Genomic DNA, 14521 nt, shown 5'->3' on the forward strand with positions numbered 1-14521 from the left:
AGGAATTGTGCACAGCCTGACAGGAGTGAATGCATTACCTACAGATTGTTGCTCCCTCCTTATTGCATTTGCCTGTATTTATGCTGCTCTCAAGCAGAGAAATGTAGCTTAACAGAGTTCCAGGATGCCCGCACAGTATTGCAATGGCAGGGGCTCCTACTAAGTTAGTACCAACTTCTGTTCCAGGGGAAAGGGAAAGTAAAGCTGAACATGCTTGGCAGGGGTAACACAATGAACATGTAGGGCTCTTATTGTCCACAGACAGTAGTTAAGTAATCTAGCAATAGTGTAATTAGGCACAGAGTGGAATGGGGTTATAGGGCCACAAGTTCCAGACACAGACGTAGAATGGCAGCTCCTTGGTAGCCAACACAACAGCAGCGCCAGCAAAGCAGAGTTCATGAGCCAGCTCCAGCCCCAGCCACAGGCTCAATGGCGGCAGTGCGCTTGGATATGGATCCAGCCCCAGTGAGGCAGCATGTCTGGATCTGGCTCCTTCCATATTTCCTCACTTACCTCAATCCCATGCTTATTTCTAGTAACTAATTTATTCTGAAAGGTGCATGTGGTATGCAAGAAAATAGTAATAATTCCTATTTCCATTCCTGATCCTATGATCAGTTTGTAACTCTAGGGGCATATGTACATGAAACACTGCCTGTGCAATTGTAACTGCACAGTCATTTAGTACTTGTATAAACAAATACTAAATTATTGATTTAGTACTTATATAAACAAATACTAAATGATTGCTCAGTAACCAGATTTATTGTGCAGTCGCACTGAGGAATGTTTTTTTTGTGATTCTGATTATGCGCTCATGACTACTGTGCGCATTGGCGATGCATAGGGGGTACACGTGGGTGCATGTGCACCCCCTAAGATCAGCCATGGATCCCCTGGAAGTGCCAGTCGTGAAACGGGAAGTGCCACCAGAAGTGCACTTCCCATTTCGCCGCTGGCTCGATGATTGACTGCTGGGACCCCTCTACCCCCAGTCAGTGATTGGCCACTGGGAGAAGTGCCCCCCAGTCAGCGATCAGCAGCTGGGGCAACCCCCCCTCCCCCCCAATTGATGATCTGGTGCCCTCCCAGAGTCGGGAAGCACCAGTCGTCCGTGACTGTGCAATAGCGTCACCTAACGTTTCCTGCCATGTGACGCTACTGCGCAATAGTCACAGGCTACTGTACAGGCAGTGTCTCATGCAGATGCAGCCTAGAAGCTGTAGATACTCTGGGTGAGGGAAGCAGTGATAATCACATGGCAGTGCTTTAAATACACTTCCCATATACAGGGAAGTGCACAGAGAGATACAAAATGCCTCTTGCAGAAAGAGGGTTCTCACAAAGTCATAACTCTGAAGCATTTCTTGAAAGAGGATGTAGACCTTTCATTGAAAGCTCACATAAAAAGGCCATACAATCATGGCTTCATGGCTTGAGCTGTGTACCACTCCGGTAGCCCTTACCTGTGGGGTGAGGGAGTTGATATATAGAATCTATGGGTGTCTGTAGATGTGCAGGAATACAGCTACAATGTGCTGTGCAATTACAGTGCATCAGAGCAGACTCAGTTAACTGAGTCTGCTTCGTTGCACTTAAAAATGGATTTTTAAACCTAGTGTTCTAAGAATTGACACAACACTTAGTTGATGAATAGCAGAAAGGCTTGCTTTAATAACTACCAACAAGTTACAAAACTAAATGACAGAAAAATGCTCTCTCCCAATATAAAATTAGCTATTAATTCTTGTATTATCTTAGCTGCCAAGAGATCTTTACCTAGTGCAGGCAGGAAGCAGTTCTTGTATAGCCTCACAGTGTGGGTTGTTCACTTATTGGCTGGATGGCAGGATGGCTTCTTGGTCTTTCATGGACTACCCGCACCTTGCTGGCAGTTTTGTTTTGTTTTATATTGCTTAATTCAAAGCATTTTTCCTTGATAGTTGGCCAATTAATGTCTAAAAAAACAAACAAACAGGGAGAAAAAGAGTGACCAGCATATTACAATTGTTAAATTTTCCTGGTTCCTATTTTGTATTTGTCTAGGTGTGAAGACTTGTGTTTCTCTGCAGCCCTGCAATTATAGGTCAAATATAGGTGATGGTTCTGAAGTGGTCTAACAGGATTCATAGAAGCCTTGGTTACCGAACCTGCCTTTAGGTATTTCTTTATCAATGGGGCAATTTGCAATAGCTGGTACTGGTGATGGTTTATTTACAAAACTCCAGACAAGACACTGAATGACTGAGACATTTGTAACACCTTAGACACTGGATTCCTGTTTTGAAAACTGGGCATATGTCACATACAGAACATTTTTCCTGTATTCGATGCACCTTTTACAGGTTTTGCTTGAAATGAATAATATTTACTCTTTTATCTTGTTTAGTTGTTAATTCAGTTGGAATGTATGTAGTTTCCTTGACTTCTGGTTCAGTCTCTCAGAGCCTCTCTAATTAAAGTGACCCCCTCCCCCTCCAGCCCTGGAGTAAATGTAAAGATGCCCCCATGATTCCTCTTCGCTGGGAAACAAGGGGCATGTCAAGCAAATTAAATAGGACATAATCTTTGGCATTGAGAGACAATCATAATCTTGCAGGGTTCTTGTAGGGGACTGATACCATGGATGATAGTTTGCTTTACTGGAAAGAGTGAAATGAAGCAGTCGCTGCTTTACATGTCTACTTATAGACTCACAGATTTCACAATCAGGAAGGACCATGTTGACAGTATCAGCTGAGCTGGTGCAAAATACAGACTAGAAAACATTCCTGATCAATCTCTTTAAGTCACAGAGAGCAGGAATGACTCAGTGGGTACATCTACACAAGATATTTACTGCAGAGATGACTAATTAGCTCTGCAGTGAAACATTACTTTCTACATGTGCAACTCTATTAGGTTGTAGTAGACTAATAACCTCTCTCTCATGGTTGTCTGGCTAAGCACAAATAGTATCTTGCTGTGGTGTTGTTTCATGCATCACAGTATATGTATAGATGGTGATGGGCCTGGCTGAGGCATGAGGGTGATTCAGTATGGGGATTGTCTGCCAGTTAGCCCCACACTGAAGCACCTATGTGGCTCAGACAGCCCCTCTACACCAGCAGTTCTCAATCACCAGGCTGCAGCCTGGTACCAGGTTGCGAAGAGTTGGCTGCTAGGTCATGGCATGACCCCCCATGCTAGACCCATATCTGTCCGCCTAGCCAAGTAGCTTTCACCACTGGCAGTCATATGTGGGGTTAAAGCTGATCAGTGGAGCAGCCCTGGGAGGGAGGCAACCAGCTCCATGTGCCCCATCCTGCTCCCACTGCTATGGCCACACCCAGCGAGGTGCTGCCCACACAGCAGGTACTGGGGCCCTTGCTGGGCTGGACAGGACCCCCCCAGCCCCACCTGCAGCTGGGAGCAGGTGGGATGCAGGGGGATGTAGGTGGGGAAGTGCCTGGGGCGGAGGCTCGGGAGGCAGATCCACTGCTTACTCCTAGGGAAGGCAGCCCCAGCTGGGTCCGCCCAGGCCACTGCCTGCACAGCCCCCTCCCTTGCAGGATCCCCTGGTGCCTGTGGCTGTGGTGTGCCATCCTGCACCTGGGTACAAATTTATTTTTTTACAAATGTACATATTTAAATATTTACAAAATGAAATGTGTAAATTAGATTTTTCGTATACCTGGTCTGCCAAAATTATTTAAGTTTGCCAGTCTGCAGTATAAAAAGTTTGGGAACCACTACTTTTCACCATATTAAATCCCTTTGGAGCAGTCCTGGACTGGCAGCCTTACCTCACCCCTGCAACCCCCTTGAGGTCCCATGACAATATGCTCTGGATTTTTTTGCTCCTAGGTTCATATTCAAACAGCACACCTTGGAGCAAAAATCTCCAGAGCAATAATAAGCTATGGAATTTGTTTGTGTACACTAATCACACATGTAGAAGCACCCCAAGTTGAGGAATAACATATTCAAAGGTCTCTGCTCCTGAGCTGCCGTTATTTATCATCAGGGATCCTGGTTTTCTCTGATTAAAAACCCAAAATCCGTGATAAAAATTAAAGGCCCCCCAGAGCTCCTCCCAGCACTGCTGGTGCCCCACACTCCCTGCCACCTCACAGTCTCAACAGCCCTCCTGATGCCCCTCACAACAGCCCCCCAGTCACACAGGCATGCAGACACAAACACTGACACCCACCCCAGCAGGTAAGTGTGTGTGTGGGGAAGGGGCAGGGTGGGGGAAATGGCAGGTGCTGGGGGGGTAGATCAAGAAGGGGGGGAGGGTGCCCCTGTTCCCACTACCAGGAGCAGGGCCAGGGGGTGAGGGCAGGGGTGCCACTCTGTGGGCCACACACATGCCAGCCGGCCTGACAGGAGGTTCGCACATGGAAGCCGCCACCACAACTTTGTCACTGCACCCTGTGCTACCATCCCACGGCCACCTGCACAGCTTTGTGGGAAAGTGGTGCAGGGGATGGCAGCAGCAATGTGCTGGCAACCACCGTATATGGGCCACATATGTGCCACCTGGCCAGGGGGTGAAACAGGGGGTTTGCATGCAGTGGCATGCCCCACAACCAGTTGGATGGCTTTGCAGAGGTGCAGGGTGGTGGTGGCTGCATGCAGGGTGGAGGGGATTTGTGGGGAAGTGCTGCCACCACGGAGTCATGCCATTCACCCCTGGATCCTAGAGGTAAGTGGGGCTTGGGGGCTGTGGGGCAGAGCTGGGGAAAATGGTTGGGGGCTGAGGGAATGGGGGGTGCTGCCAGCCCCAGGTGGCACATCTCATCTGGGATCAGGGCTAGTGGGTGAGAGCAGAGATGCCCCTCTGCAGGGGGTTTGTGGGCAAGCGATGCGGGGTGTAGTGTGGTGGTGCCTTCCATGCGTGGGCCGTGCACATGCTGCCTGGCTGCCTGCCCAGGGGAGGGGGAGAGGGAGGCTGGCATGCAGCTGGAGCACAGCTCTATGGCTGACTCTGCAGCCACAGCAAGGGATGGGGGCACGGCAGGGTGGGAGCGGGGTTGGGGCATGCATGTGGTGGCTGCTGCCGCTTACCTGGAGGGCTGTGATGGTGGAGAAGGCCACTGCCTACAAAACTTCCCGCTGCCACCGCAGAGCCATGCCCGGAGCTATACAGCCAGATGCCAGACAGCAGCAGCAGCAGTAGCATGGTGGTGGCTGGGCGGCATGCAGCTATTCCCATCCCCACCACTGCCCTGCGCCACGCCACTGCTGCTGGCCGCACAGCTCTGAGCACGGCTCTGCACCAGCAGCGGGAGGTTTTGTACACAATGGCAGTTACCACTGGCACAGGTGGCCCCACAGATAAGCGGAAGTGGTCACCCGTGCCAGCGGTGACTGCCGCTGCCTACAACACCTCCTGCTGCTGCCGCAGAGCCATGTTCAGAGCTGTGCGGCTGGCAGCAGCAGCACAGCGTGGGGTGGTGGTGGGGATGGCTGCATGCCACCCAGCCACCACCACACTGCCACTGTGCCTGGTGGCTGGCTGCACAGCTCCGGGAACAGCTCTGTGGCAGCAGCAGGAGGTTTTGTAGGCAGCAGCCATCACCACCGTCATGGCCCTCCAGGTAAGCGGCAGCAGCCACCGTGTGTGAACCCAAGCCCTCGCCCCCACCCCCATCCCCGCCCGCATGCCACCATCCCTCGCCATGGCTCCAGAGTGGCCCATGGAGCTGTGCTCCAGCTGCATGCCAGCCTCCCTCTCCCCCTTGCCTGGGCAGGTGGCTGGGCAGCATGTGTGTGGCCTGCTCATGGCAGGCACCACCACACTGCACCCTGCATCTCTTGCCCGCAAAGCCCCCTGCAGAGGGGCACACCTGCCCTCACCCCCTGGCCCTGCTCCCAGCTGCAATGTGCTGCCTGGGGCCAGCAGCACCGCCAGTCCCTCATCCCCCAACCATCTTCCCCAACCCTGTCCCACAGCCCTACTTATCTCCATGCTCCAGGGGCAAAGGGTGAGTCTGAGCCTGAGCCCAGCCTTGGCTGCCTCAGAGGCTCAAGCCGCGCCCTTCCACCCTCCCTCCCACTCTGGCCAGGGCTGGGGGTTTCCTGCCCTTTTTGCAATTGGCTCTTGCAGGCTGGAGCTGTGCCAGCCTGCAAGAGCTCTTTGCAAAAGCAGAGAATCCATGGATTTCTCTGCTAAAAAGAGAAATCCATGTTTTCTCTGATAAAAACAGGGAATCTGTGGTTTTCTCCATTTTTCCATGGGAAACGGAAAACCTGGATCCCCGTTTATCATATTATAGAGCACTGACATATATGTGTGTGTGGGTGGGTGTGTGTGGATGAGAAAGAGAGATGTGGTTGTGGACTGGTTTTGCACATCAGTAATTTCATTTTTTTTTTCCAAAGTGAATTCAAATTCTATTTGAAGGTACATAACATAATTACCCTTACAAGTTGAGAATTATAGGAGGACATCTGAGTTTCTGAAGCTGTCAGAGGCTGCTCTTCAGTGTTTCAAATTTGCAGAGCAGGAATGCCTTAGAGGTCAAAATGGATTCCAGATGTCAAAGCCCTAATTTTCTGATTACAATTTCTATTGTAACTGAGAGCCATGGAACATTTCGATTTCTGATCTTTTTATCTAACATGCCTTGTGCTAACATGGCATAACATGGAAGGTGCATAAATGAAAACCTGGGTGATTTGAAAATCTGTGTTTACACTCAAAGTACAATGCATTTTGCTTCCCTTTCCTTTGCAAATTAAATCATTGTCAAATCAGTTAAAATATAGAAGTTACAGTAAGTGAAGCTTACAGATATTCACACAGTTCTTAGTCGCAAGCAAATATGCATTTAATAGAAACTCAAAAAGTGCATATAAATATTCATAAAAAGAGAATGACAAACTGTAGCTAGTACACGCAATAGCTCTTTCCAGCCAGAGAAGAAGAGTGGGCAGTCTAAACTGGAAACAACTGAAGGGGATCAGACAAGTTTCCCAGAGTCAAACTGCAGCCAGAGACAGAAGCTAAACCGCCTGGTCCCAATGAACTTAGGGTGACTTTCTGTTTTCTTCCTAGGTGATATTATTATTATTATTTTACAATGTACAATTTTCATTTATATTCTATGTCCATTTTTCAGACCCACATTTTTCTCATGGCATTTTTCACCTCTTCATTTCTCAGGGTATAAATCAAGGGGTTCAGCATAGGGGTGAAGACAGTGTAGAACACAGAGACAGTCTTATCCTCTGAGAAGGTTGTTGATGGTCGTAAGTACATGAAGATACATGGCCCAAAAAACATAATCACTACAGTGATGTGGGAGGCACATGTAGAGAGAGCTTTGAGGCGCCCTTCAGAAGTGTGTCTTCTCAAGGAGACTAAGATGACAACATATGATAGAACTAACACAACAAAAGAAGTCAAAGAAATCATCCCACTATTAGCAACAACAATGAGGCCAACAACGTAGGTGTCAGTACAAGCCAGTTTCAGCAAAGGGTGCACATCACAGAAATAGTGATCAATCTCATTAGGCCCACAGAACGGGAGCTGAGTGGTCAGGAGAGTCTGTATAATGGAATGCAGAAACCCTCCTGTCCAGGAACCCAACACCATCCAGCCACACACACGCCCAGTCATGATGGTCATGTAATGAAGTGGTTTGCAGATAGCAATGTACCGATCATAAGCCATCACTGTGAGAAGGAATACCTCAGCACCAGCAAGGAAATGGCTGAAGAATAACTGTGTCATACAGCCAGAGAATGAGATGGTTTTCCTCTTAACAAGAAAGTCTGCAATCATTTTGGGAGCTATAGATGTAGAGTAGCAAATGTCCACAAAGGAAAGGTAGCTCAGAAAGAAATACATGGGGGAAATAAGGCTCTGGCTCCTCTTGATAGTGATAATGATGAGCAGATTTCCAAATACAATAGCTGCATAGAACAATGAAAATAACACAAAGCAGGTTTGTTCTGTCTTCTGATCCTGAGTAAGTCCCAGGAAAACAAATTCAGACACATTATATGCAGGTTCCATGTTGTCAGTGCAGATAATCAGTCTTCAGAAAGTTGTTAATCTACCTGCCAAGACACAAAATAAAGAAACAAACAGTAAGCAGCTATTTATAAATGATGAGAAAAATACTGGGCACAACTATACAAGATGCTACATCACCATAGTGACAAGCTACAGAGATGTTGCTTGTTGCTATGGCAACATAGTGTTAGCAGTCACAAACTGTGATGCTCATGCTTCTGTGCAATAGCAATGAGCTATGTCTGAAGAGCTCATCGCTACAGTGATTGTGTCTAAAAATGACCATGCGCCTCCAGGACTGTGCAGTACTGTACTGCAGTACTGTACTGTACTGTCCAGGACTGTAGCTAAAGCAAATACTAAATGACTGTGCAGTACCAAATGCACAATCAGGGGTACATATAGATGCACCCACCGAGATCATTACTACAAAAGGAAGATGTTGGTATTAAATAGCTTGTTTTAGACCTGCACATGCCATGCCACTTTACCATAGAAGGGTATATGTGGCTTTTCAAGAGGGAAAATATTTCCATCTGCTGTCACCACCACAGACTGGTGGTGCTTCTGCTGCTTGGTCCATGACTGTTTAGTTGTCAGAGTTATCCCTTCTTATTTTGCAGCTAACCTTCCCTGAAGATCATTCCACCAGTGGGCAGGTAGCAGTACAGCTCTTTCTCCCAGTATTAATGACTATTACACAGGGCTGTCCTTGATATCCACCATGGAAAATATAATTTTGAGAACCCTCCGGTACTGCTTCCTTCCACTAGCTAAAGAGCTCTTCCTATAGTGTCATAGTTTCATAGTGCTTAGAGTTGGAAGGGACCTAAACAGATCATCAGGTCCAACTCCCGGCCCTGAGCAGGAATGGGTGCCACAGTCATATCACCCCAGCCAAATATCTGTCCAGTCTCCTTTTGAAGACCCCCACGGTAGGAGAGAGTACCACCTCACTTGGGTGCCCATTCCGGAGCCTGGCAGCCCTAACTGTAAAGTAATGTCTCCTGATGTCTAGTCTGAACCTTCTCTCTAACAATTTGCTGCTCTTATTCCTAGTAACCCCGGGTGATGCCCCGGGGAACAGAGCTTCCCCCAATTCTCACTGGTCTCCCCTGGCAAGTTTGTAAATGGCCACCAGATCCCCTCTCAGCATTCTCTTATGGACGCTGAATAGTTTCGGGCCCTTTAGCCTCTCCTCGTAGGGCCTGCCCCGCTGCCCCTTGACCATGTGAATGGCCCTCCTTTGGATCCACTGAATGTTAGACACATCCCTCTTGAAGTGAGGCACTCAGAACTGGATGCAGCACTCCAACTGTGGCCTGACCAATGCCATATAGAGGGGAAGGATCACCTCTCTGGACCTGCTTGTGAGGCATCCGTAGATGCACAACAAGGTGCTGTTAGCCTAACTGACTGCTTCCTCGCATTGGTGGCTCATGTTCATCCTGGAGTCAACAATGACTCCAAGATCCCTTTCTGCCACTGTGTTGACAAGAAGGGTGTTTCCCAGCCTATAGGTGTGTTGCTGGTTCCTTCTCCCTAGATGCAGCACCTTTCACTTGGCTGCATTGAATTCCATCCTATTCTCATCTGCCAACCTCTGTAACCTGTCTAGATCTAGATCATGGATTCTTAATGTCGGTTTACGGCATTAAGAGGCACAACTAACAAAATATTTAAAACTTTTCTGGAATAAAGCCAGAACAGCATAAACCTCTCTACGTGCCCTTCTTTTACATCACAAAAGCCTCTGATTTGTCAACCAAGAAGTGTTGTGGAGGATCCTTCTGAAGTATGGTTACCCACCGAATTCGTCACCATTCTTTGCCTGCTTCATGACAAAATGCAAGCAATGGATCTATAACATATATCTTTAAGGTTAAAATTAGAGTTAATCAAGACTGTGTCATCACATCAACACTCTTCTGGATATTCCTTACTACATCTGGCCACCAGCAAGCTTCCAACCTAAGCAGAGCTAAACTACCAAATGAATGGTAAAGTGTTTAATTTCAGCCAACTCCAACCCAAAAACAAGATTTCCCCAACTTCAGTCATTGAACTCCAGTGTGCTGATGAAGCTGTAGTATTTATTCACTCAGAAACAGACCTTCAGACAATGTCAACATCTTTACGGAGGCAGACAAGAAAATGGAACCGAGGAGTTATGGTCAGAAAAATAACATCCTCCATCAAAAAACTGTTAATGAGCAGTTCCCAGCTCCAGTAATTCAGATTCATGGTGAGACTCTGGAGAAAGTTGAGTATTTCCCATACCTCACATCAGATCTGAAACTAAGCTCATGGTTCATCAAGCAGTTGAGATCCCCACCTTATTGCATACAGATGAGAGGAGGTCAATGTACTGGAGACACCTCAAGTTATTGAAGAAGTACAATCAACACCGCCTGCATAAGATCCTTTAATCCAGTGTGAAGCTAGATACACCAACATTAGCATCAACTCACAAGCAAACACCATGAGCATTGAGGTAATGACCATCCAATATCTATTTCATTGGCTGGCCACATCATCTGGATGTTCTTTTTTTTTTCACAGTTCAGTTAAAGAATATGCTGAAGAATAGGGCAGAAAAAAATGCTTCAAGAATGTCGTCAAAACCAACTTGAAACAATGCAATATCCATATATACTTATGGAAGGGTATCACCCAGGACCACCCCAAATGGAGGGAGAGTCTGTTGCAAGGATTTCAGTACTTTGAAATCTTATAAAGACAACAGGAGATGGAAAAGTGGGAGTGGGAGAAACAGCATGCATGTCCCAGACCAAATTAACAGCCTAAAAGCATCCACCTTGCACTGAAATATATGCCCAAATTGCAGAAGAATCTGTCAATCTCAGATTTGCTTTCTCAGCCATCTTTGGGCCCAGTCATAGAAGGCAATTATCCTTGACTGTGAGGGATTGCTGAAGAAGAAGAAGAGCAGTTTTAGGTTTGATAAGGATAATGCATTTACCTTTATTTATTTTTCTTTTAAAACAGGAACAATTTAGACTAAATGAATTATCACTCGGTTAGGAGACAAGCTCACAAACCTAGTGAGGAGGGCTTTAAACTAGGTTTGCTGGGGGGATAGAGACCAAAGCCCTGAGGTAAATGGGGAAGTGGATGACCTGGAGGAGGAACAAGCAAGAGGGGGCAAGAGGAGAGGTGTTCTCATTCTTCCTCAGAAATCAGGGCACTTGACTAGTTACTTTATGTGCCTGTACATGAATGCATGGAGTCTGGGAAAAATTGGAAATCCTTTCACAGTGACCAACATAACTAGGCAATTATGACATGATTGGGCAACAGAGACATGGTGTGATAGTTCCCATGACTGGAGTAACTTCATGGATGGGTATAAACTGTTAAGAAAGAACAGGTAAGGGAGAAGAGGAGGAAGAGTTGCACTTTATGTAAAAGAACCATATGATTACTCAGAGCTCCAGTATAAAACTGGGGATAGGCCTGTTGAAAGTCTCTGGATTAGGGTCAGAGGAGAGAGCAATAAGGGTTATGTAGTGGTGGAGGTCTGCTATAGACCATCAAAGCATAAGGAAGTGGTGGATGAGGCTTTCTTTAAACAGCTAGCATAAATTTCCTGATCAAATTACCCTAACATTTGCTGGGAGGGCAATACACCAGGGTGCAGGCAATCCAGGAAGTTTCCAGACAAGTATATTTTGAGACAAAATTATTTAGAGATCAGGATCTGTTGAGATACTAATTTTATTTTTTTTCTGAACCACAAGAGTATGCCTTTTGGATGGTGTACTATTTTTTTAACTGTGCTATGCTGAAAATAGAATTTGCATAATGGGGAAATCACTTTGGGTAACACTTATCTATTTTCAGTAAAGTTTGGTCATATTTTTCTGCTAATGCTATTTTTCAGCAAAAATCCAGAATCAAGAACACCAAAATATTTCATTAATTGATCTAAGTTTTGTTAAAGTGGGTGATTAATTAAACAAATAATAAAAAATAAATACACAGTAACAAAGAAATAAATATATTAAATAAATAATAATAATCGTGCATTCTGACTTTGTTAAAACAATGTAACATTTTGTATTCTTACTTTGATATATATTTGGACTTGAAACAATTTCTAACTTATTTTATAAAATCCTTTGGATTACTTTCAATGAAGAATTTTGGGAGAACAAGTGTTTAGTTTCATCAAATAATATTTCTAACATTTCTGTTCATTAAAAGTAACAACAACTTATTTTCCAGTAGAAAAAAAAAAAACAAAAATTATTTTTCCTTGATTTTCTAGAATTTCCATTGCCATTGCTCTGATTTTACACAAAACTAGTGCATATGGAATGTCCTAGTAGGGCAATTACAGAAGTTTTTGGTGGGACATACAAGGAGAGCAGGAATATCCTTTGACCTCTTTTATGCATTAAGGGATATGGAATGTGTAGAGATAGTTCTAGTTGAGGAACTGAAAACAACATTGTGATCATAAGGGGTGGAGGATGTTATTTGATGTATGAAAGGCTGTGTGTCTATATTGACCCTATCATCATCCTAAATTGCTACATCTGCACTTTGGCCCTTTGTGTGGCCCGCATTGCAAAGATGAACTCTGAATTAGCTGTGCATTCCTAGAGGATGATTTTTGGTTTTGCTTTTCTAGGAAAGGAAAGCAGCTATGAACTATCATGGTCTGGGCAGATACATTGGGTATAGCGCTATGCAGCATAACCAGAAAAGTGCAAGGTATCTGACAAATGATTTACCCTATAAATATTTTCAATTGAAATGAATTACATTAATTAAATTTCCTGTGTGTTTTAAAAAAAGGGGGGGTTCTTATTTGTTTGGGTTTTTTAAGGAATGGACATAGGCTGACATTTTTAACTATGAAAAAGAAAGATCCAGGCAAAAAGATGATGTGCAACAGGATGTATATATGGAAGGTAGACAGACATATGTTTTTACAGCTTATGTACCCATTTTTGTGACTCAGATTCATATACATTGTAAATCAGAATGCTGAAAAATAACAACACAGTGGTTATGAAAGGATGGGAAAAGGGCATAAAAACTGTTTCAGTGTCATAGTGTAATACAATTATTTTCCATGTAATGAATTCATTAAGGGAATCAGAGTTCACCAAGGTCTTAAAAATATTTTTAATTTTTTGAAGTAGGTGTACATGAATGTGGCTGGTTGAGGAGGGATGGAGAACAAAATATTCAGACATGCTAAGTTAAAGCAAAGATTAAAAATCTGTTATTAAAGTTACCTGCATGATGATAAGATTTATACCCTCAGAACTTCAATGTGTCTTGGTAGTGAAGACATTCCAGCCTGATCAGCGGTAAGCACTAACAGAATGAGGAGGGTTGTTCCCAGCAGGATCTAATTCTTACTCCACTGCTGACCTTAGATTTTGTTGAATTTATTTTACCAGCTATCTTTACAAGCCTTGAGATCAGATTTCATTTTTTTCTCTTTTAAAATATGAAAGCAGTAAATTATTAAAGTAGAGATGTAGGGTAGCGAAATCAACACCAATGAATCCTTTCACATCTGCACCTCTCCCAACTTAGATAGACTCAGTGGCTGTTTCTGCTTTTAAAAGAAACTGATAGAAGGACCTGCTTCTGTCCTTCATTCTGGGGGAAAAGAAAACAAAAGAAAACAAAACAAAATGCTGCCTGTCTGTGTTCCCCGTTCAGAAAGAATTAAAAGAGAAAATGTTTAACAGAGAAAAACTTTAACAGAAATAGGTAGAATCATAGAATCATAAAATCGTAGAAAATTAGGTTTGAAAGGGAACTCAGGAGGCCACCTAGTCTGTAGCAAAACCCCCAGTTTTTCATTAAAAAAAACCCACTCCTTCCCCTTCCCCTAATCATTTCTGACTTTCTCTCTGCCCTCTCTATCCCTTATAAGTGATTACAAGTAATACTAGGTAAGGTAAGACAAGTTTTTATACTCCCACATTGTAATAAGCCCCTTTTTATATTATAAATAGTGTTCTGTTATGTTTGTATTGATTTTTACTGTTTTATATTCTATTATATTGTATTCCTATCATTTGTCTATTGATTTTTATTTTTTCAATTAACATTGTATGATTTAGGCCTGCAATGTGGGTTGACACGAGTGATGTCAAGTATCCATTTTGTGTGTCAGGTTCCCATCTTGTTCTCATCTTTTCCCCATACCCTGTTGTGTAAGTATGTTGTAACTTATGACTCATACCTACCCCTCCTATGTAAATTGGTTCCTGGATGAATGGGGATGAATGAGGGTGCTTGAGAGACAATGGCAGTAGGTCTAAAAATAGCTCCCTCTGAATGACCAAACCATCAACTCAATGGCCCAACCATCACCCTGCATTGACCCTCCCTGTTTCAAGATTTGGAAGACAAAGACTGCTGCAGAAATCAGTCAACCCACCATTACAGACACCTGAAACTGCATGCCCTTACCTGGGAGTGCACATGCTCAGTACACCAGGGGCTAACTCTTGCCTG

The 14521-nt window shown here is 44.7% G+C and overlaps 1 protein-coding gene across 1 annotated transcript; it reads right to left on the reverse strand.

Annotated features, from left to right (window-relative positions):
- Positions 1 to 7105: 7105 nt before the first annotated feature.
- Positions 7106 to 8011, reverse strand: LOC102575187 (olfactory receptor 4S2-like). Its single transcript, XM_059721375.1, has one exon. The coding sequence runs from the start codon at positions 8009 to 8011 to the stop codon at positions 7106 to 7108; it is 906 nt and encodes a 301-aa protein (XP_059577358.1).
- Between the last annotated feature and the right edge of the window lie 6510 nt (positions 8012 to 14521).

Source organism: Alligator mississippiensis, chromosome 2 (assembly GCF_030867095.1).
Source record: "Alligator mississippiensis isolate rAllMis1 chromosome 2, rAllMis1, whole genome shotgun sequence".
In the NCBI taxonomy this organism is placed as follows: domain Eukaryota; kingdom Metazoa; phylum Chordata; order Crocodylia; family Alligatoridae; genus Alligator; species Alligator mississippiensis.